The sequence below is a fragment of the Oryzias latipes genome, chromosome 23, assembly GCF_053564925.1.
Source record: "Oryzias latipes strain Hd-rR chromosome 23, Olatipes_Hd-rR_3.1".
Classification (NCBI taxonomy): Eukaryota; Metazoa; Chordata; class Actinopteri; order Beloniformes; family Adrianichthyidae; genus Oryzias; species Oryzias latipes.
The window spans coordinates 9,528,511-9,550,119 of NC_136259.1; the positions used below are offsets into that span (position 1 = coordinate 9,528,511).

Consider the following 21,609-nt stretch of genomic DNA (forward strand, 5'->3'; position numbering starts at 1 on the left):
AACTTTAGGCAAATGGAACTAGCCATTTTATTACACCCCTACTCTTCTCCTGCCATTCTTTACACTTCCATTGTTTTGTTTTGTTTTCTTTCTTTATCTGTTTGCTTAAGCATTCGCTCGACAAACACTAGTGTGCCTGAGAGAAATCTACGTCTTGTCTGACAGCTTACCACCATGTGTACCCAGGCAGATCTGCGCTTTGTAATCTAAAGCTGGTCCTCAATGCACAGGCCTGTCTCAGCTCTGAGAGACTGCTGCACAGGGAGGGAGACAAACACAGATAAACAAACATTGCCAGAGCACGATAGCTGGAGTAAACTGTTAAAGTTTTGCTGCATCACTGGTCCCACTGGCCCTTGATTGCAATTATTTACTTTAGGTTGGGGCAATAAGATAGGACCTCTAAAGCTAATTACACCCGCAAGCCTTGTTTTGTTTAAAATGTAGCTCTTCTATTTCAATACATTGTAGACCGACATAAATTGTTTTTTTGTTTTTTTTACAGTGGTTCTAGAGTTTGGACTGTTTTAAATTGTTGAATAACTGCTATGGAATCAATCTTCAATTAGAAAATGCAATATTGATTCATCAAATCAATGAACTGAATTTCTTTTGAAGACCCACTCCAATGAAAATCGTGTTTTTGGTGTTTTTTTGCATGTTCTTTTGGCATTTTTCTCATAATGGAGGACTTAAGCTTAAAATTGCATTTCTGACGCTCACAACTCAGATGTGAATTTCTAATGCACTGCAGCTGCTCTGCATGAAATGGTCACAGTTTTCTTTTATTTTAGCTAAAAACGGCATCATCATGATTTAAAGACCTCTGGGAACACTTTTACAAAAGAAAAAAAGATGATCACAGCGATTAAAGCGATTTCTTTTGTTTTGTCAGGTAAAATAAATTTTCTGTTATTTTTTAAGGAAAAATTCATAATTTTAGTTAAGAAAGTTCCACCTTTGTTTTAAGGTGATAGTACAGATTCCTCACTGCAAAAGATAACAACAGTAAGAGTAATGTAAAGCTAACAAAAAATCTGTGGCAGCCAACAGAGAATGAACGAAGCCTTCCTCAGATGTACAGCAGTTTGTTCTCTGCTGAATTGTCAGTGCCAAAGCACCACCACAGTAAAAGTATCAGAACTGATCCACTGTGTACTGGGAGGAGAAAAAAGCAAAATAGGAGCATGATGACAGCCGGTTGTCAGCGGAAGAAGCCTGGCTTTGTGTTGTCACAGATGCACACAAACACTAACTCTACCGTGCAAACAAACACAAGGTATGTCGTGTCACGACAGCGTGATTGCAGCTGTTGCAGATCTATTGTGCACTTTGATAAGCTCTCGGACTGATGTTTGATCACTAAAATTGTAAGAGGGACAGAATCTAGGTTGTACGACGATGTACAGTAAAGCACTGTGTGTTTAAGTCATCAGTAAAAAATCCTGCTTTCTCCAACGTGATTTAGGCAAAGCAGGATGTACAGGATTAAGAGGTTATGAGCCTGACACTCTAGAGAGGCCAGTCTGACACTGCGTTTCAGAAGACAGAGTCAAATCTCTGCTGGAGCCTAACTCAGCTACTGTTGGGCAGAGACAGGGTACATGCAGGACAGGATGCCACTCTGGCGCAGGGCTGCTCAACCACACATACTCACCTTTACACCTAGGGACAATGTAGAGATACAGTACCATCAACCTACGAAAGATATTTTTGAACTGTGGAAGGAAACCAGAACTCCCAGATAAAACTCATACATACACAGGGAGAACATTTCAAACCCCACGAAGTAAAGACACAGCTGGAATGTGAACCACTACACTAGTCCATCTAATTTATATGTTGTTTAATTGTAATAAACAGAACTAATAAAAGTGGTCCCTTGTTAATTGCAGGAGTCACGTTCTGTTTTATTTTTTACAATAAAATATAGATGTTTTAAGGCTGTAAAACACTGATTACACACTTAATATAGAATGAAAGCAAAGATCTGCTTGCAACCAAATAATTATGTCACTCTGGCAAGCTGAACTTATTCTGTGCGGGAGATTGACTGACAGTTAACAGCCAGTCAGGACACAGAACACTGTAAGCTGTATATAAATAAAAAGCAGGGGTCGAGACCATTTTTGCCATAAAAGATGTCACATTGTGGAAAAGGTTTATCCATTTCCGTTTCAAAAATGTACCTTAGTGTGGACGTAGTCCAGGAATTTTTGTCACGTGTTTGGACCTTCCTGAATTGGATGCAAACCTAGAAGTATCAAGCGTTGCAATTCTTTAAAAGACCACTGGGTACTGGTTGCAGACATTTATTTTAGACTTCCATATTATAAACTCCTCGTACTCACCAGAGTCCAAGGTGTGAAGAATTCCAAGGTTTATTTTTAAAACAGACTGCTTTTTGTTTCACTATTCTTAGAAATGACTATAGGTCAGAGTCTGAGCCACGCTTTTAGTGAAAAATCATTAACCTGAAAACAAAAGTTGAATATGATAATGGGAAACATGTCTATACTTGTAGAACAGAAGCTACTTAATTGCTCGTACTTGTTTGATGTTTGTAAGATGTTGGGAGGAAATTCCCATTAGGATAAAGAATGAATGCTAAAAATTAAATAATAGAATGCTTTATTGTTCTACTTTGCTTCTCAGGATTCTGATAAAGAACATCAATAGTGAAATAAATGCAACCTTTGACACACTTCTAAAGATAACACCTGCTATATGAAATGCCACACGTACAAGATGTTAGCACTTTCTAAGTCTGACTAAGCTTCTTATTCGTACCCACAGAGGCTTCATCTGCACAGGTACTCGTTCATTTATCAGGTTTCAATGGAATAAATTGGTACCCTGATCTTAGAGAAGGTGCTTCTTTCTGGGTCAGCAGAGATTGGATCCACACTTTAGGCAAAAGAGTACAATAGCATTAGATAGAGCACAAGGAGTAGAGTTACAGTCGACAGGGTTGATGTGCTATTGTTTATGTTTTTCTCAGTTTTGGTTTCACATTATTGTTTTTTACTGCTTGATCCCTTTCCAAGAACAGTGAACTAGGGTTGTGGATTGTTACTTAGGTTGCGATCCGATTCGATTCACCAAACAAGCTTTACGATTCACAGATCAAACCCCGATTCTTTCATATATTTATTTTATATAATGTGTTTCTACAGTTGCTGTCTTTTTACTGGATGTATTATTTTGATTATATATATTAAATGAACATCATTTATACCTTTATATAGAAAAAGAGATAAAAATTAACAAAACTGATTAAAACACAAAGATTTCACTGGAAAGAAATGTTGTTTGTCACTTTAAACAAGTTTTTTTAGTCAACCTTGTAAAATTCAGCAGCAACAAAAACAGCAAAAAAAGAAACATCACTGTTGTATTGGATCGTTGAATAACAAGTCCTGAAAATGTTCGCCCCAGTTTTTCCATCCTCAAAGTTCTGCAACACTTTACATTCTAAAACATTGCATATTGGTGCAAATCTAGTATGAGAAGCCGCTCGTCAATCATCCAACTCATGTTGATTACGTAATCACTACTGTGCAGAGCTGTGCAAGGCTGCTTTTCTGCATTGTAGAATCCGCTGGAGTGACATTATTTGCATCAATGGTTGAAGAGTTACCGTAATTAAAAGAATGTAAACACTGGAGCTAAAGGTTTGGTGTTAAAGTAAATTCCTTTTTTCAGAACTTATTTCAATAAGCAGAATTTCAGTTTCATTTTTTCAACCACAGAAAACACCTGACAGTTTTACTTTGAAAATTGGAAGCTTCACCGACTTTATTTTGAAGATTTGTTTACTTCTAGTGACAGTAGCGCTGCACAGTCAATTTTTCTTTGTTTGTAAACTTAAAATCTAACACTATTTTGCATTTAAAGCAATAAATACATTTTGCCTGAATTGCATTTTACCACACTATTATATTTAAAATTTATAGAATTTTCTCTCTTTTTTAAGCTCTCATGATTCAAACCGTCATAGAAAAACAAGTCTGCTTGCTATTGTAGATTTTTGTAAATTTTTCAAACTGAATGGATTCTGTACAGGAGACACGGTCAACATCCAGTCAGGATGCAGAACCCACCGTTGTAGTAAAAAAAAAAAAGCATGAAAGATTGGAATATAGCAAGGGAACACTATACTGGCTAGATCACTATGTTCTTCTTGAATCTTGTTTATGTTTAGATGACTTTCCCTAAAGCCCTGTTGATTGGAAGATTGATTTACAATTTCAAAATGAAAAATGTCTGAATTGAAATGATCTAGTCAATAACTAAACCCCGAAACTGCCTGAAAAGCAATAAGAGGGAAGCTAAATGAAAATCTTTCATTTAGAAAATTTAGAAAGTCAGTTGTGTAAATACCTCCTACTGCAGCCAAGTGCAAGCCCAGAGGTCCATCCATCAAAGCATTTTCCACTTGGTCCGGTTCAGGGTCACAAGGTTGCTGGAGCCTATCCAACTACTATCATGCTGCCCCAAGGTCCAAACCAGTAAATTATAAGCGTATTTCCCTAAAATGATACTCACTATTCCAAAATCTCTTATGACCTTTATGACACCAGACTACGCTTTTGAGGGTTCTCCGTCAGCTGTAAAGCATTTCATTTGTTGCCACCAAACATTAAAATTCATGAACAAGTTCCAGAAATGAAAAGAGGCTTTTCCCCCACAGTTACCACAGAGCGGACTTTTTTGCAGATATCAGACCTATCGGGCTCACAGCTGTACGCTGAGCCCTGTGGTGTAAATAGGCAGCACTGTGAGCGCTACGATTCTTTTTAAGCACAAAGGAAAGTATGTCAGAGCAGAGAGGATCTGGTTTGTATGGCCGGGGGCTTAGCATGTAGCTTAGGGACTGCAATGGGGAAAAAGTTCTGTGTAGTGACAGGATTATGTGTCTGTACCTCAGTGAGTGTGTGTGGGTTACTTTAGCAAAAAGCAAATGTCTCCCTTCCTCAAAATAAGATTCATTTTGTTGTGGTGCATTTGAACAATTTTGGCCTAATAGAACCCTTCTATAAGAGACTATAAAAGAGGACAGGTACATTTTTTTATAGGTTTTAACAAAGAAAAATGCAGATTTATTTCTTAGAAGCTAACAACTTTAAAATGTGGAGATGAATTATCTAAATCCAGCAACTGCAACTTTATCTTGTTTTCACCGGAAACATGTAGGCTTTCTTCCAAAAAGCTTAATCTGCCTTTGCTTATCTGTTTGCGTTTTCTTGAAAGGATTTTCCTGACAGGTCTGCACATCTTCCATGCACCCTGACTGCTTTGTCTGTGCAGCTCAGCGTTATCATCAGCAGAGCCTGTTGCACAAGAGCTGGAACTGCAAAGTCGATCTGCGTTTCAGCTTTAAATTTCAGCTTCAATCATGGCAAATATGCTTCAGGGAATTCCCTCATGCCCTATTAGTTTTCTTTGAAACCTAAATGCTTTTTTTTAATTACTATGCTTTTGCAAAGAACGAATAACAGTCAAGCAAAACCTTTAAGTGAAATACATTTTAACCAACAGTTTTCAGAGACCAGAATTCTTACACTTTTCTTGGCCCCCCAAAAAAAGAAACACATTAAAGCATTAACACTAAATGACACCTATTTCTTCTACATAAAGTAGAGTATACATTGTCTAAGAACATTCAACAGTCGTTAAACTTTCCAATTCACTTCAAGTGTGTAAAGAAATGGGTTAACTGGAAAAATACCAACATGACAAAGACCAATATATCAATTCTCATATGAATAATATAATGACAGTAATCCAGATAAATTAACTTAGAGTTAACCAGTGGCTTAACTTTTTTACTCAAGCATTTTGACCCTTTACAAAACAAGTGGTAAAAAAAAATGTTTTAAGTGAAAATATCATCATCAGTATAATACTGTAAGTATATATTGGACTATTATGAGCAACCTGTTGAGAAAACTTTTTTTGTTTTGTTTTTGTTTTTTAATCACATTAAAAAAAAACTTTTAAAGAAAAAAAGAGTAAAGAAAAGGAAAACTTTTAAGGAGTAAACCATTAAGAACTGAACTTTCTCTCTTCATTGTGTTCCAAACAGGAAGTATCTGCTGGCTCCAATAAGCCAAAACCATATAGACTTCTATTGAGAAATAAACAGCTATTACTCAGTCATTATATTTGTCAGATTAACCATTCTTGCTCTGATAATTACCATGTTTTTGCTAATTATAATTTTTTTTCACAATATTTTTTCTGTATTGAAAGTTATTCGAGTTATAAATTGGTGAATCAGATGTCTCACTGAAAGTTTGCAGTCTCGCGTTGAACGTTCAAAACATTTGATTGATAGATTCTCCTGAGCCCTCTTTCAAGTTGTAGGGGTGTGGACTTTTAACAAGGTCACTCAGGATTGGCTATAGTGGTTTCTATAGATATAATGACTCAAGGCCCGTACACACCGGGACGAATATTCGCCAGGCGTTATTCGCCAGCGTTTTTCGCCACGTTTTTTGTGTTCACACCCAGGCGATTTTCGCTGACGATGAGCCAAGCGAACATGCAATTTCATTCCCTGACATTAGATGGCGCTTAATGTAAACAGAAATACTCCTGTACACAAGGTGGCGCTGCGCAACTTTACGCTTCTTAAAGTTGCTTTTCACTCAGAAGAAGAGAGCAAGTATTTACGCGCTTGTCAGAATAATACAAAGAAAACATGAATATTTCAAGCATCAGTTGCTCCAACTGGTGCTTTGTTCGGGGATATTTTAGAATGTCCGTCATTGTTTCTTCGCGGCAGTGTAGACGCTACTTGGCGTCTATCTTCTTCGCTGGTATGTGTGCTCAGCAAGGCAGTTTTGTGTTTGAGCGCCCCCAAGTTGTGTTTTACTGTAGCTTCAGAAGCTCCAGACACGTGTGCAAAAGCGCCATTCTCATTGGTCGAATAGATTTCGACGCGAGGCGTCAAAAAAAAAAAAAAAAACGAACCAGAGGCGTTTTTTTTTTTTTTACGCTTTGACGCGTGGCGTTTTTTCGCGTCGGTGTGCACACTCACATTGGTGCCCTTTGTTTAGTCACGAGGCGTTAATCGCCGGCGAAATTCATCCCGGTGTGAACGTGCCTTCAGAGTGACTTAGACCTTTTCTGCTTATTGACGATGTCCTGACTTAACATGGTGACGGCAGTATCTGAAAAAAATGGCGACTGAACTGAGTTCATTTCATTTTTGGTTGATGTCACACTCACATGGCCTAGTTCCCATGTACAGTCCATTGGGTAAATATTAAAGTTGATTACGTCAATCATAGCTCAACCTCAAACAATTTGTCATTGAAATGACTGTTGTTTTTTTTAAAAGATATAGAGAGGTATATTTTCCTCTTTTTAAAAGTGGAACTTTTTTTTTTACTTGAGTAAACAAAAACTGTTTTGATGGCTTGACAGCTTACCATTACATCTGTTTGTAAACAAGCTTCAACCAGGAAGTTCAAGTGTTTTCTTATAAAGCCAGAGTCCTAGACAAGGACCTATGTAGGTCAGTTTAATAAACCTAACATTTTATGCCAAATTCAAACCTAAATTATTCATACATTTTATGGTTTACAAAAGTATTGTTTTGGTCATATATCAATTGTAAAACCAAGAGCCAAACTTCAGACAGTATTTTTTTTTTATTGTTAACACCACTGGTTTCAATGTCTTTTTTGACACTTTCTTTTTGTTTTGTTTTATTTGAGCTGACAAACCTTCTTTTGAAAAATAAAATAGTAATAACCTGCCATAATAATTCCCTGCTTGTGGACAGTAAGACTGAAAAATACTTCATGATTGACATTTTACAGTAAAAAAAAGATTGTATTGTTTTTTCTATTGAGAAATAGGGTTGACAATAACAGCTTAATATATTTGTTAGAATCTGCTGGTCACTGACTTATTGTGTCACAAAAAGTAATTTACTTGAAGGGGTTTTAAATAAAACTTTTTAAAATAAAACTATCTCCCTTTTCCTAACTCAAGCTATTACCCAGATGCCAGAAAGACTATTACCTACATGTCAAAATGTGAATATCGATGGCCCTAAAATTATTCATTACTGTATGCCCTATCAACTTTATTTGAGGAAAAAATGAAATCCTTTTTTGTCAGACTCCCAGGAGATATGTAAAGGCTTCTTCCTATCCATCCCACTATTGTCGCTGACTATATTTGGAAGCAGAGAAAGTACTGTGTGCGATGCAGTCTAAGAGGTAAATTAAATAAATACCAGTCACATTTATAACTTTAGAAGTCCACTTTTTTGATTAGTTTCTGTTAATAAAAACTTGTTTAGGATTTCTTAAACCCATTCATTGTAATCTTTTTTCTTTGTTGAAATTATATGTTGCCTTTTTGAATAAAAACAATTGACATGTGACAATAGAAATAGTTAAGGAAACAAGCTAAAAAAGTAAACTGAAACTAACACTTTAACACATGCTTAAAAATGTTTGTAGAAAACAGTTTAGTGGGTCTCGTATTTGTTTCGTCTTCTAAAACCATGCATATTTTGGCACATATACATTTTCTTTTACTGTAATTAGAGTTTGTGAACTCCTTCATGGGAAATCCAGAGGTTTGTTTATCTAAACCCCTTATTTTCTTAAAAGCTTGAAGCTTTCTTTGATGCTTTTGACTCGGAGCACGGCGAGGGATTTGTTTTTGTTTTTATCTTGTTCTTAACGGCCACAGCATCAAGCATGTAAATAGATTAAATTTACAATTTTTACACATTTAGAGATTTGTATATGTCTAAATATACAATTACAATTTGTAATCTATAATTATTTTTAAGATATTCATATCAATCTGATACAGTTCACAAACTATCAAATGTTGCATGGTTGCATGGTTTCTCAAACGGAGAAGCTATAACAAAAATATTGCAAATTGTTTTTAAAAAAAGATGCGTTTTGATTTGGCCACTTGATGAAGCTCACGCTATAGCTTCATTCCAGAAGAGTTGAGGAAAAAACTGGATTGATTATTGATTTATTAAGCTCGATTAAACGATTTTATCAGCCCAGCCCAAATATATTTTTTACTCAATTAATAAATAATAATTCAATAAGAATAACCAAAATGACACGTTTTTTTGAAAACACATTACTGCATTTTATTTTTGTTCGATCCTGAGTCTCTTTGCACCTTGAGAAGTTGCTGGTCACTTGGTGTCAATATTTTTGGTGACATTTAAACCCCCTAAATTCGAAATCTGTTCTAGAACAAAGCCTCATTACTTCACATTGCTTCATCTGCTTCATGATGCTTTAACTGCTTCATCTACCATCGCTTATCTATCATCAATCAAAACAGGAAAGAAAAAAACAGCGTGGCGGTGCTATTCATAAAAAGTTGAAACAAAAACATCGATCCAGGGGAGGAGGCACATGGAAGAATTTTTAAAGATCACTAGAACTTTAAAATATTTTAACTATGGAATAAATTAATAATTAAACAAACTGTCCAGCACGTGTTTACCTGTAGGTAAAGGTAAGGTTTACCATTACTGCTCTTACAGAAAAAAAAACTGATCTTTAGTTACTTTGGAGTGTGTTTATTAACTTGGGAATCTTTCTTGCAGCTCGCAGTCACATCGTTCAAGTAAGCGAAATTGTAGGCATCCACAAGGTAGAAGACGAGGACCACACAAAGTCCAAGTGGGACCAGAAGAAGACGCTACAGTTCTCCCAGCTGTTTCCCAATGCCTTCACAGGTACACAAATGCATAGTCGATGTTATTCATTGTGCTGTAACATATTTACTTTTACAATCCATAAACAAATAGAGCTAATTAGGAAAATTTGCACCCCATCTGTATAAATCAAGCCATCATGAAGAAAAAGTTTAAATGTTGGGACTAATTTTGAACTTCTTAGAATGTCCATTGAAAGATGAATACGTTTCCATTATTTATGACTTCAGTTAAAAACATGATCAGCTAATGTGAGCTCTTACTGTCATTAGAGCGTTCTGAGTCTGACAAGACATCTTCAAGTATGCCCCTTAATTTCTAAGCTGATTATGTAACCGAGTGGAAGATAATTTTATATCCAATTTGAGTTTCTCTGCTCCACTACATGTGGAATGTAGCTTAATGAAAAACGTTCTTATTAAATGAAAAAAGAAAATGCTCGGAGTGATAATTTGTCCAAAATGCTTAGTGAGGGATTTTGCTTGCCAGAGTCCCCAGGGAGGTATTTTTCATACCTCACTGCAGGTATTACAGCAATTCTCCAATTCAGATCCATGTTTTTGTAAAGAGCTGCTTCACTTAACCTACTAGACTTAAACTTTTTTTAAGCATTCAATTCAACTCACTCAAGAATAAGTTGATTTTCAGGGCAAAGCCTCTACCAAAAAGATCAAATTGGTAAATGGCGTATACTTGTATAAAGCTTTTCTACCTTCCTCAAAAGCCCAAAGTGCTTGACAGTCACAGTCCATTCCCCCATTCACACACTGGCGGGTCCACTGCCAAACACTGGCACCAACCTTCCACCAGAGGCTTGCCCCAGGACACTTCGACCTGTGGGCGGGAATCGAACCTGCAATCTACTGCTGCTCCACGGCCAGTCTTACTAAATCTAAGTCGTAGTCTTAAACTTAAATGATTACTATCTACATAACTAGGCCTGTTTACATGCACACCAAAGAACCAATCATAATCGGATTTCTTCAGACATCAGACTTTTTTGGTAACATGTAGACAAAATTATAAGGTTAGCATTTATATTTTTCACCAATAAGCCAATACTTCAAGGCATATATCAAGTATCTGTGCATAGTAATATGTATCCAAGGCAATCCCCTAGCAAAATATACCATCATTTCAGCACTAAAAGCCGGACTTAAAATCATTATAAAGCTGTAAAACCTCTCACTACAAATTTTATCCACTTTTCTCAGACAGTCGTGGACATTTTCACACGCTTCTCTCTTGTTTAAACTCTTAAAGTTCAAACCTTCATAGAAAAAGAAGTCCAGTGTTTTAGAATTAAATCAAAGACTTCCAGTGATCGAAGATTTACGTAAATTTGGCAAGCTGAACGCTTCTTGTAAAAGAGACACAGAGGAGAATGACAATTGTCTACAGCCAATCAGTACACAGAACACAATGGACTCTCCAACAAAAAAAAAACATGCAAATTTTCACTGTAAAAAGTCCACAAAACACTGTCCTATCGATGTTAATAAGTAATGCTAACATTAGAATTACCATGCTATGTAGTATCAATTTCATGCTATGTAGTATATTTACTGTCAGTGCTAACATAAGAATTACTATGCTGAGTGCTATTAATTTCAAGATTGTCAATGCTAGAATTAGAATTACTTTAAGTACTATCAATGTCAACAGTGCTAACATTAGAATATACGTGCCTAGTTCTATCAATGTGAAAAAATGGTAACATTAACACTAGAATAATTGTGCTAAGTACTATCAATGTCAACAATGCTTATGTTAGAATTAGCATGCTAAGTACGATCAATGTCAGTATATGTCACTGCTTACATTTGAATTTGCATGTTAAATGAAATCTAAGACAATAACGCATGACAAGCAGTACACACAAGACAGCTAAAAGCATTAACATTACCTTTTAGTGTTAGCTCCTTGTTTACTGGCACACTAAATTATCTTGACAGGTTGTGTAGTTATCATTCATTCATTTATTCATCTTCGAAACCCCCTTTTGTCCCTTTTGGGGTCACGGGGCTGCCGGCCGGTCCCGGCCACTTGTGGGAGCGAAGGCAAGGACATCCTGGACAGGTCGCCAGTCTGTCGCAGGGCCACAAATCACACACCCATTCACACCTAGGGACAATTTAGAGTAACCAAGTGGGAAGAAGAAGGAGTCCCCAGAGAAAACCCACGAATGCACGGGGAGAACATGCAAACTCCACACAGAAAGATCCCTTAATGGTGTTCTTGTTTCTTGGACTTGAACCGGGGGCCTTCTTGCTGTGAGGCAAGAGCGCTAACCACTGTCCCACCGTGCAGCCTATATGTAGTTACTGTATCTATGAACAATAAACAATACAACCAACTAACTGACAATCTATCAGCACATTATTACGTTAATTGACTTTGCTTGATAATATTAAAGGTTAAATAACATTAGCATGACATTTAAGTATTTGTTAACTTAACAAAGTTACATAGCTTTCACAGTTATGCCTAATGCAGTTAGATCCTATGTTACATTTTTAATGAATTGTTTTGTTTTCCAGTTTTCTATGTGAAGCGGACAAAGAATCACCGGTGGCGCTGCAATGAAGCAACCTTTTCCTGCTCTAGTGCGGAACTTTGTGAGCAGTGGATCCAAGTTACAAGGGAACAGCTGTCATTACTCAGTGGGTGTTCTCCTCTCTACTCTGGTGAATTATGTGATGCCCTTTGGGCTGAGCGACATCTTTTTCAAAATATGTTTAGTGGCCATGAATCATAAAAGACACAAGGCTGTAACTCAAAGTAAAATACATTCAGCTTACAAGAGAAGACTTTCGTAAGAGGTTCTTTTGTACAACATTGTGCCAGAGTCGGAGGTAATCAGTTTTTTATGAACCTGAGGAAACTAGAATAGGAACCTCCATGTTCCCTTTTTTGATAACTTTAAACTTTGATTTATCGATATAGAGTGGAATGTTTAACAATACAATAAGGTGTTTTATCAAATCAATATTAATAGTTTAGATTTTGTTTGAATGGAAACCTGAAAAATGTAGCAGGTTTAGTAACAACCACGGAAATAATGTTTGGGAGATCTGCCCTTGGCTTAATGGTTCATTAGGTCAACAAACAAATGCTTTGGTTGTTTTTTGCCCTTGTTGGGAAATTGAGAAAATCTTTCATCTTCAGCTAAAAGTGACATGAAAAAAAGACATCTTATATATTTTTATGGGTTTTTCCTTTTTGTGCTATTTTCCCTCCTTTTTACTTCTAAATTGAGGGTAAAACTGACTGTTTTCTCTGACGATGCCTTCTAATGGGGCTCTGGTAACCACGCAGTTGTTTCCACAGTGGAAACGTGCTTGTTTTTAAATGCAGCGCTCCCCAAGGACTCAGAGATCGAGACTATTAAGTTAGATGGCGCCCTAACCTTAACCTATAAAATGAGTCCATCCCTCAGAGGAAAGGCCCCTGATTTGACACTGCACTCACTTAAGTCCCCCTGCAGTATGCCTGCCAAGTCTATAATTGATCAGAAGAATGGCCATTCCGGCAGTCAGAGAAGAAGGAGATTCCCTGATAGATTGTAAGAAAGTTGGTCGTTTCTTCTTCCAATTTTACCCGGGTCTCGTTTTTTGAGCATTTATGTTTTACTTTTTTTATTTGTGGAAATTCCTACTACTTACAGAAAATTGGTACACAAAATCAATAAACAGAAAGAAATTATTAAAAAGTGTACATGTAAAAATATATATTTTTACTTGCAAATATGACAAAGCATACTTGCATTTATATTTATGATTACTACACACATTTCTGACAATAATACACCCATCTTCTGAACCTCCTTAATCTGTTTCGGGGTCACAGTGTTGCTGCAGTCTATCCAGTTAGGTGAAACCTGGGTGGGTACCCCTTGGACAGGTTGTCATTCTGGCACAGGGCAACACAAACACACACTCTCTCATTTACACCTAAGGGCAATTTAGAGATAATAATCAACATATGAAGCATGTTTGTGGGAGGAAACCAGAGAAAACCCACGCATGCTCGTAGAGAACATGCAAACTCCACACAGATAGGACCCAGCCGTGATTCAATAATGGGTTGTGAACCGGGAAGGCTAACCACTGATCAACTGCGCAGCTCTCTATGCTATCAAAGTATAAGAGGTATGAACAACCATAAGTGTGTTGAGAAGTGAGAAGATAATGAAGCACTTTAACATTAAAACATTAATGAAGTGAATGAATGACTGGAATATTTACTGAAGCAATGAATCTAGACAGTAAGAGACAAAATTACAACCTTTTCTATTTACGATAATTGATATAGAATAGAAGTAGCAAAAAAAGAAGCATTAGAACACTTGAGATGTCTCCAGCGACACCCACATGACTCGCATTCTTTGACCAACCATAACTCTTCGGCCTTTTACGGAATCAACATGAATCAGCAGATTCTGACACAGAGAAAAGCAGCTTTTCATATCAGCTCGTCTTTGATAGTTAGAATCGAAAGCGTTATGTGTTGCATAACAGCGTGAAGCTGCTTTTCTCCATAGGAGAATCAGCTGATTTACATTAATTGCATAAGCACTTCACTACTGTAAAGAGTTCCATGTCAGCTAAAAGCTGTTTTTTTCTGCTTCAGAACCCCACAGGAATTACGTTAATTACATAAATGGCATAAATGGTTAAAAAGATGCAGCAGTCAAAAGAATTGACACTGGACCTAAAGCTCTGGTGTTTAAGGGTTGTGGGGTAAATATTTAATGTAAAATGAAATTTTGTATTTCATAAAACACAAGGATCTAACAGAAATGTTAGCTACTTGAATGTAACAGGGTTGTTCATGCGTTAATCTACGTTAATATCGTCCTCAGCAACATGCGTTCAAGCGACCACTTCCAATAAAAGTCTGTAAACACAAATTTAAAAATTTTTTCTATGACTCCTTTGGTCAGAAGGGCCAACTATATAAAAATTGAAGATGGAGGACAAATGAATTATTGCGGTTTGTACCCGGGCGGAATTATATGACACAAAGTCTTTGATATATCGATATATAGAGCTGTTAAAGAAAAACCCTGGAGCAAGATTGTACTTCATGGATATTTTGCATCAAGCCTTTTGTAACTGACATGTGCTACTAAATACTGAAAAAAGAAAAAAAAGGACAATGCCCCTCTCTGGTCATCAAGCGTAAACACTGTGGACTAAATCCGTGTTCAACAACCTGGGTTTTGCGCCTTCAAGAACCCGCGTCCCATGCCCAATGTGTCTGCAGCTTCAGAGAGCAAAACACTTCAATAATTGACCAGGGATCTAAAGGGAGAGGAACTTCTCTGACCAATCAGGCAGCTTGGTAGATTTAAGAAGATCGGGGTGGAATGCTCAGTGTAGCCTTTAGCAGCAACGCGCCCAAAGTTTTACGTAAAATCTGAATACAATGGTGCCCCCACTGCACAAGCCAAAAAAACGATGGAAGGTGGGTTAAACCAATCTTGGTTAAGAATAAATAGATAAATAAAATATAAAAATATATACCTGTATATGGAATTTTGGCTTATTGCAAAACTATATACACCTCCCTATTTTTCACACCTCTTTTGCATTTGATTCCCCCCCCCCCCCCCCCCCCCCATTCAATTAGCTGTGTCTGTCTTACTCTTAACCCTTGTGCTATCCTAGGCACTTTACCATTGGGAGTTGGGTCATCTAGACCCACTAGACAGTGCGCTGAACCTTTTTTCTTCAATGATTTGTGATCTTCACTGGTGTTCATGGATTACATGAGATCTTTCCACCTTTATCCACCTTTGTCATGGTAGGGAGAACATGTGAATGTAAGGGTGGGGTCATCTAAGATAGCACAAGGGTTACATAAACCATTTAGGATTCTCCAGATAAACATCTGTATCATATCTGAAAAGATACCACACCACTCTATGCAGCAGGAAGAAGGGCCCTTTTTGCCACATTCTGTCTTGTTTTGTTTTTTTCTTTGTAACCACTCAATTTGAAGGATTTAGCTAATGAAAACATCATCAAGCATCTTTATGTTTAAGTGAAAAGCTTTTTAAATCTTTGTGGTCCTCTTTTTTTTTTTTCAGCGAACCGACCAAAACGACTGCTGGTCTATATCAACCCGTTTGGGGGAAAGAGGCGCGGGAAGCGTATTTATGAGGAGAAGGTGGCTCCCGTGTTTCAGCAAGCCGGCATCTCCGCCGACGTGATTGGTGAGTTTTCACCTGTAGCACTCTCCACCACTTTAAATAATGAATGCACCTCTGAGACCGCCATATAGATCTCTGTTGCCACGTTGGCCTTTCGCAGCAACTGTGGACACTGGCCAGGGTATGATTTTACTGTTAATGTCCGTTTACCATGCCACCCTCCTAATGCAAACTGGGATTCTTGATAAGCTTGGGTATCCAAACACATTTCCACGTCTCATGTCTTTGTGGAGTCCACATCTCCAAGGATCTCACTGAACAACAGGACGGTCCAAGCTGGTAGAGAAGGCTCATTAACGCCTCTTCTTCCTGAAGACTCTGAGGAAGAACCACCTGTCCTCAAACATCCTGGTGAACTTTTGCCGCTGCACCATCGAGAGCATCCCGGTTTGGGAGCTGCTGTTCTGCAGGCCGGGTGGACACTGCAGAGGGTGTGTAAAATTGCCCAGCACATCACCGGAGCGCCACTTCCTGCCATAAAGGACATCTACAGGAAGCGATTTCTGAAAAGGGCAGGGAAAATCCTCAAAGCCTCCAGCCCAGCACACCGACTCTTGACCCCCTGATCCCTCTGGGAGACGTTATAGGAGTCTCCAAACTAAAACCACCAGATTCCGGAAAAGCTTCTTCCCCACAGCTGTCACACGTCTGAACTCTGCCTCCTTCAAGGATTCAAGGTGTATTTATTTTCATTTTCAGTGAATAGAGCAGTTTCACAGAATAGGAATTTGCTGCGGTGCTAATGTGCGACATAAAACACTTAAGAATAGAAAAAAATGAACAACAGTAAGCAAAATAAAAATAAAATTAAAACATGACAATGGTCAGAACAATAAATAGAAATAAATTGTGTAACAGTGCAAACTGAGTTGCAGGTAGTGGACTGGTAACTGAACATATAGGTGAAAAGGTTTAAGGGGGGAGGAGTTAAAAAGTTTTCATGAGTCGGACTAATGAGGGAAAGAAACTGTTCTTGTGTCGTGATGTTCTGGTCCTGATGGACCTTAGCCTCCTGTCCGAAGGTAGTAGTTCAAGTAGACCATGTCCAGGGTGAGAAGGGTCGGCTGCCATCCAACCTGCACGTCCCCGGGTTCTAGAGGTCTTGGACAGATGGAAGGCTGCAGCCGTGTCCCTGGTTGTAGCTCCAGCGTACTACACTGTGATGGAGGAGGTGATGATGGATTCTATAATGTAGAACTGCACCATCATCTGGGCAGGCAGCCTGGCTTTCTTCAACTGCCGCAGGACTCCTGACAACTGAATCACACTGGAAAGAATACTCAAACAACAGTCAATATCAACAATGGACTGGATTTTCACACACATCACTAACACATTGACTGAGTCACCATTTACACTACCTGCACTTTATCTGTTGAATTTTAAACTGTTAATTATTCACACTGTAAATACTTGTTACTACCTGCCATTACTATTTATCCCACAATATGCATTAGTATATATATTTATACAGCGAAAGCACTGGACGGATGCAAACTGCATTTTGTTGCTGTGTACTTGAGATATTTGCAATGACAAAGTTGAATTCTATTCCATTCTATTCTATTCTTTAGTAAGCATTTGCTGCAGTAACACTTAGCCAGGAGTATTGATGGTCCTGCAGAATGGAGATCGCTCAATCCGGGCTGTCCAGTTGTGAGCTGCAGGATTGGATTTTTTTGTTGTTTTTTTTGCTGCAGTTTTACAACAGAGTTACAGCCAAAATATCACATTTGAGCTGGGGTGCATTTTGCACGTTAATATCCAAAAGCAAAATGAAGTGGTTTGTAACACGGTGCCTTCGCCGTTTTCCTCACATCCATCCACTCACTGGGGTGCAGCAAACATGTGATGTGTGCACTGCTTTTTCCCCTCCTCTTGTACTTATTAAAGGCTTCAAATAAAACACTTGTTCGTTCAGTCAAGCCACAATAGGTCCACCTTTTTTTCCCGCTGCGTATTCCCTTTCATTTTTCCTGCACTAATGTTTTGCCATTGTATGGGCTTCCACAGTTACAGAGCGTGCCAATCATGCCAGAGACCACTTGACGACGGAGGCCAATCTCCAACAGTATGACGGGTGAGCGCTTTAGCGTGGCGGCTGGTGCTTTAAACCTTCAAACTTCTGACATTTTGTTGATTTGTTTTGTCATGTTGTTATAAATCTGAATCCTCATACGTCAAATTGTAATCTTGGGATTATCCTGCTGACAGATGAGTATTTGCCTGTTTATTTTAGCAGCCTATGAGGAAATGTAAGGCAGTAAAAAAGAAAAATAGGCACAATTCTGCGACGGTCAAGTTAAGTCTTGGTCATAAGTGTGTGGACATTTTACAGGCACTTACGTATCACCTGGACACCCCATGCATTTGCAAATGGTCAGTAAGGAGTCAGTGCGCGTACCTTGCTTACAACTAGGGTGTGATGTAATGCCACTGTATAGCAGCATCACCCAATTTGTCACGTTAATCACTTTAAATTCCCTCTGGGATAAATTCTGAATCTGTTCGGCACGTGCAACTTAGCTTTTCCTCTCAAATACTTCACGATACACTTGCCGCACGCACTACAATTGTATGTTCAATTTTTATGATGTCTCTTGAGATGGCTGTACGAACTTCAAGGAAACTGCAAGACACACCTGGCTCCCCTCAAGGTGTAACCAGTCCAACCAAGCAGGGCTTTCTTTCTTTCTTTCTTTTTTTTTAAACTTGGAATTATCCTCAACAAACTGACTTGTGTTGATTTATTGTATGTCTGCAGAGTGGTTTGTGTGGGTGGAGACGGGATGTTCAGTGAAATCCTGCATGGGTTGGTAGCCAGGACCCAAAACGACAACAAGGTGGACCAGAACCGACCGGATGCTGAACTGAAGCCGTGCATGCTACGCATAGGGATCATTCCTGCAGGTGGGCCAGTCTGTGTTCCTCAAAACACACTGCGAACTACGAGGAAGTCTGTTGTCTGGTCACCACAGACATTTAAGGAACCCACGCTACATGTCACATGTAAAGGAACCCTCAGATAAACAACAAGAAAGCTCACATTCCACCATATTATTGTTTCTTTTTCTACTAAAAAAACATCTTAACAACAAAAAAAAGTTAGCTTTTTAATTTTGGAACTTGTTGATCCATCATATTAAATTATTTCATGCCTGTTTCCTTATACATTTATTGTATGCAGTTTATTTTTTTCAAAAAGGCATATTTAAAACCTGCTCAACCGCCTGAGCCACTGAAGAAAAAGTCATGTCCACTCTCAAGCCTTAAGCGTCTCAGTTTAGATTTTTAAAATCAACATCTCTAAAAGTCACGTTTCCAAGTCTTTATGAAATGAATACCAAGTCTTTTCATCTTTATGGAACAAATCTTTAAGCCTTTATGGAATGAGTACCAAGTCTCTAAGTCTCAATTAAATGACCACCTAGTCTATAAGTCTATGGAATAGGTACTAAGTCTTCAAGTCTCTAGAGAATGAGTTTCAAGTAAAAAAGTCTCTAAATCTGTCCCTTTATCTTGAGATTATGAGTGTCTTGTCATGTCACGTCTCTGAAGGTAGGTTTAAAAGCCTTACAGGTTGAGTTTCAAGTCTGGTCTATGGTTTCAAGTCTGAAGTTTCTGAAAACAGCAAGTCAAGTCCCTCCAGGACTCTTGAGCCCATTTGCCTGTTTAAGGTTAAGTGTCTAGTTTCTAATATTTAGAACCTCTAAATGAAAATTCCCTGTTTGTCAAATCTGATTTAAGTTTACTTTCCCATTTCACATTTGGCAGTTTTTGTCACTGTTTTGAAAGAAAATAAAGGTATTAGTGTTTTTTATGTTATCATAGCTTTATTATGCAGTATATTTTCTGTAAGCCACTTGGCAATATAAAAAAGGTATTGTCCTATTTTTTTGTTTTCTTCTTGTTCAGCTAAAATGGTTTCTTTTTTCTTTTCTTTTTTTTTGCTTAAAAACTGTGCCTCTCAATTACTGAAATGTAATCAGTGAATTTCCTTTAAAGCCTCGTGTTTCTCCACCTCCCCACACCGGGACGTTGTGTGCCAAGCTTCAGATGTAACTCATTAGTTGGTCTTGTTTGTTTGACAAGTCCTTTTTTTAATACTTTTAGCTCATAATCTGAGCAGGAATGTCAGCAAATACCAGCACATTGAAATACTGAAAGTAGATTAGGTCAAATCGAAAATGGTGTTGATCAAACCCCTGCCTGCTGTCAGATTCAATTGGATTTTTTTTTTTTTTTTTATCAATTATTCAAATAACAGTTTTGAAACAGAGCTACTATATAAAGCACTGGAGGTCCTTTGTCATTGAGGTAGTGTAGATGATCTAACTGACAGGGCGCTCTCACAGGCAAAACATTTTGAGGGAAATCTGGATGAAAAACTGAAGCTGCTCTGCAGAGAATAAGCTTTGTAAGCGTTTTCTCCTCTGAATTTGCCATCAGGCTACAGCACACGAGTTACTTAAGGGGGAAAAAACATGTAGCATTAAGCCACTTAACATTTTTGAGCATCTGTGCGTGCTAGTTTTAACCTTTTAAAGTGGACTTGCTTGTACAGAGAGGCTTGAGAGGAATTAGAAAGTGGCGTAATGTCACCGTGTTATAGGGTCAGCAGAGGAGTTGCCTCTGCAGGGCTGTCGAGAACTATCGTAAGGAGTTCAGATGGAATTATGAGGCATAAAGGAGTGGAAGCAAAGGCCACATAAGCTGAAGAAAGCACGTTAGGAAGCTCATCTTCATATACTTCAAAGTGTCCATCTCCGAGTGACAGGCCTGTTCTCTCCTGTCACGCTTCTCTGTGCGGCTCAAAACATAACTGCTTAGATTCCTCCAGCTCTTCTCTCTCCCCCCTTTCTCGGTCTTTTATCAGGGCAGGAGCTCTGCATTGCCGCTTGAAGGTGATCAGAGTTGAGCAGATAGGTCTGAGATCACACCGCCAGGGCCACAGAAAGAGAGATGGAGCCTTATTACCTTTCAAGTTGAGAAATTTAATATCAAACTCAATATCAAACATTTTTCACAAAGCCGGGATGCCTCTTATCCTTCATCTGTTAACCGAAGAAAGCAGATCCAGGGGTTCAAAGCGAATACTTAGCTTTACGACCACACCCTCCTTAGCTTCAGCTTTAGAAAATCATTTCATTTATTAATTTTAAAAGACACTTCCCCTTTGCGTTGCCAGAGTTATAAAAGGGCTTTGTTTGCAAATAAGTTATTAGATTCATTGCGTCCACAGTATAGGCTATTGTCTTTTTGTTTGCGTTTAATGAGTTTTCCAATTAAAAAAGAGAGATTTGAAGACTGTGGACAGTTGATAAACTTTCTTTGTACAGAAGCACCCAGGAAAGCATAAAGGATGGCAGCTAAAACCTGCCAAACCAGTGCTGATACACCAAAATATGACAAGTATGACAAGGCATCAACGTACAGTGCAAGCCTCAATTTCTTGGAAGTGTTTGTTTCCAAATGTTTGGCTTTAGTTCTAAGTATTCAAATGGTTTTTCAACCTTTCACCTGATTTTCTTGTGACCTAACCAATAGGTTAGTCTAAATTCACTCGCTCCCTGTTCGTGCACTGTAGACTGCAGGCGTCTCCAACCCTGTTCCTTGTGAGCTACTGCCGGACCTGTTTTGCTGCTAACCCCTATTCAGTCATTTCTGATTA

At 38.2% G+C, this 21,609-nt stretch overlaps 1 protein-coding gene across 1 annotated transcript in view; it reads left to right on the forward strand.

Annotated features, from left to right (window-relative positions):
• Positions 1-21,609, forward strand: part of cerk (ceramide kinase) — a 49,601-nt gene that overhangs the window by 6,923 nt on the left and 21,069 nt on the right. The window contains exons 2-6 of the mRNA XM_023952621.2: positions 9,611-9,742; positions 12,262-12,384; positions 15,816-15,941; positions 17,952-18,018; positions 18,703-18,848. Of these exons, the coding sequence (XP_023808389.1) occupies positions 9,611-9,742; positions 12,262-12,384; positions 15,816-15,941; positions 17,952-18,018; positions 18,703-18,848 (594 nt within the window). The remainder of the gene's footprint in view (positions 1-9,610; positions 9,743-12,261; positions 12,385-15,815; positions 15,942-17,951; positions 18,019-18,702; positions 18,849-21,609) is intronic.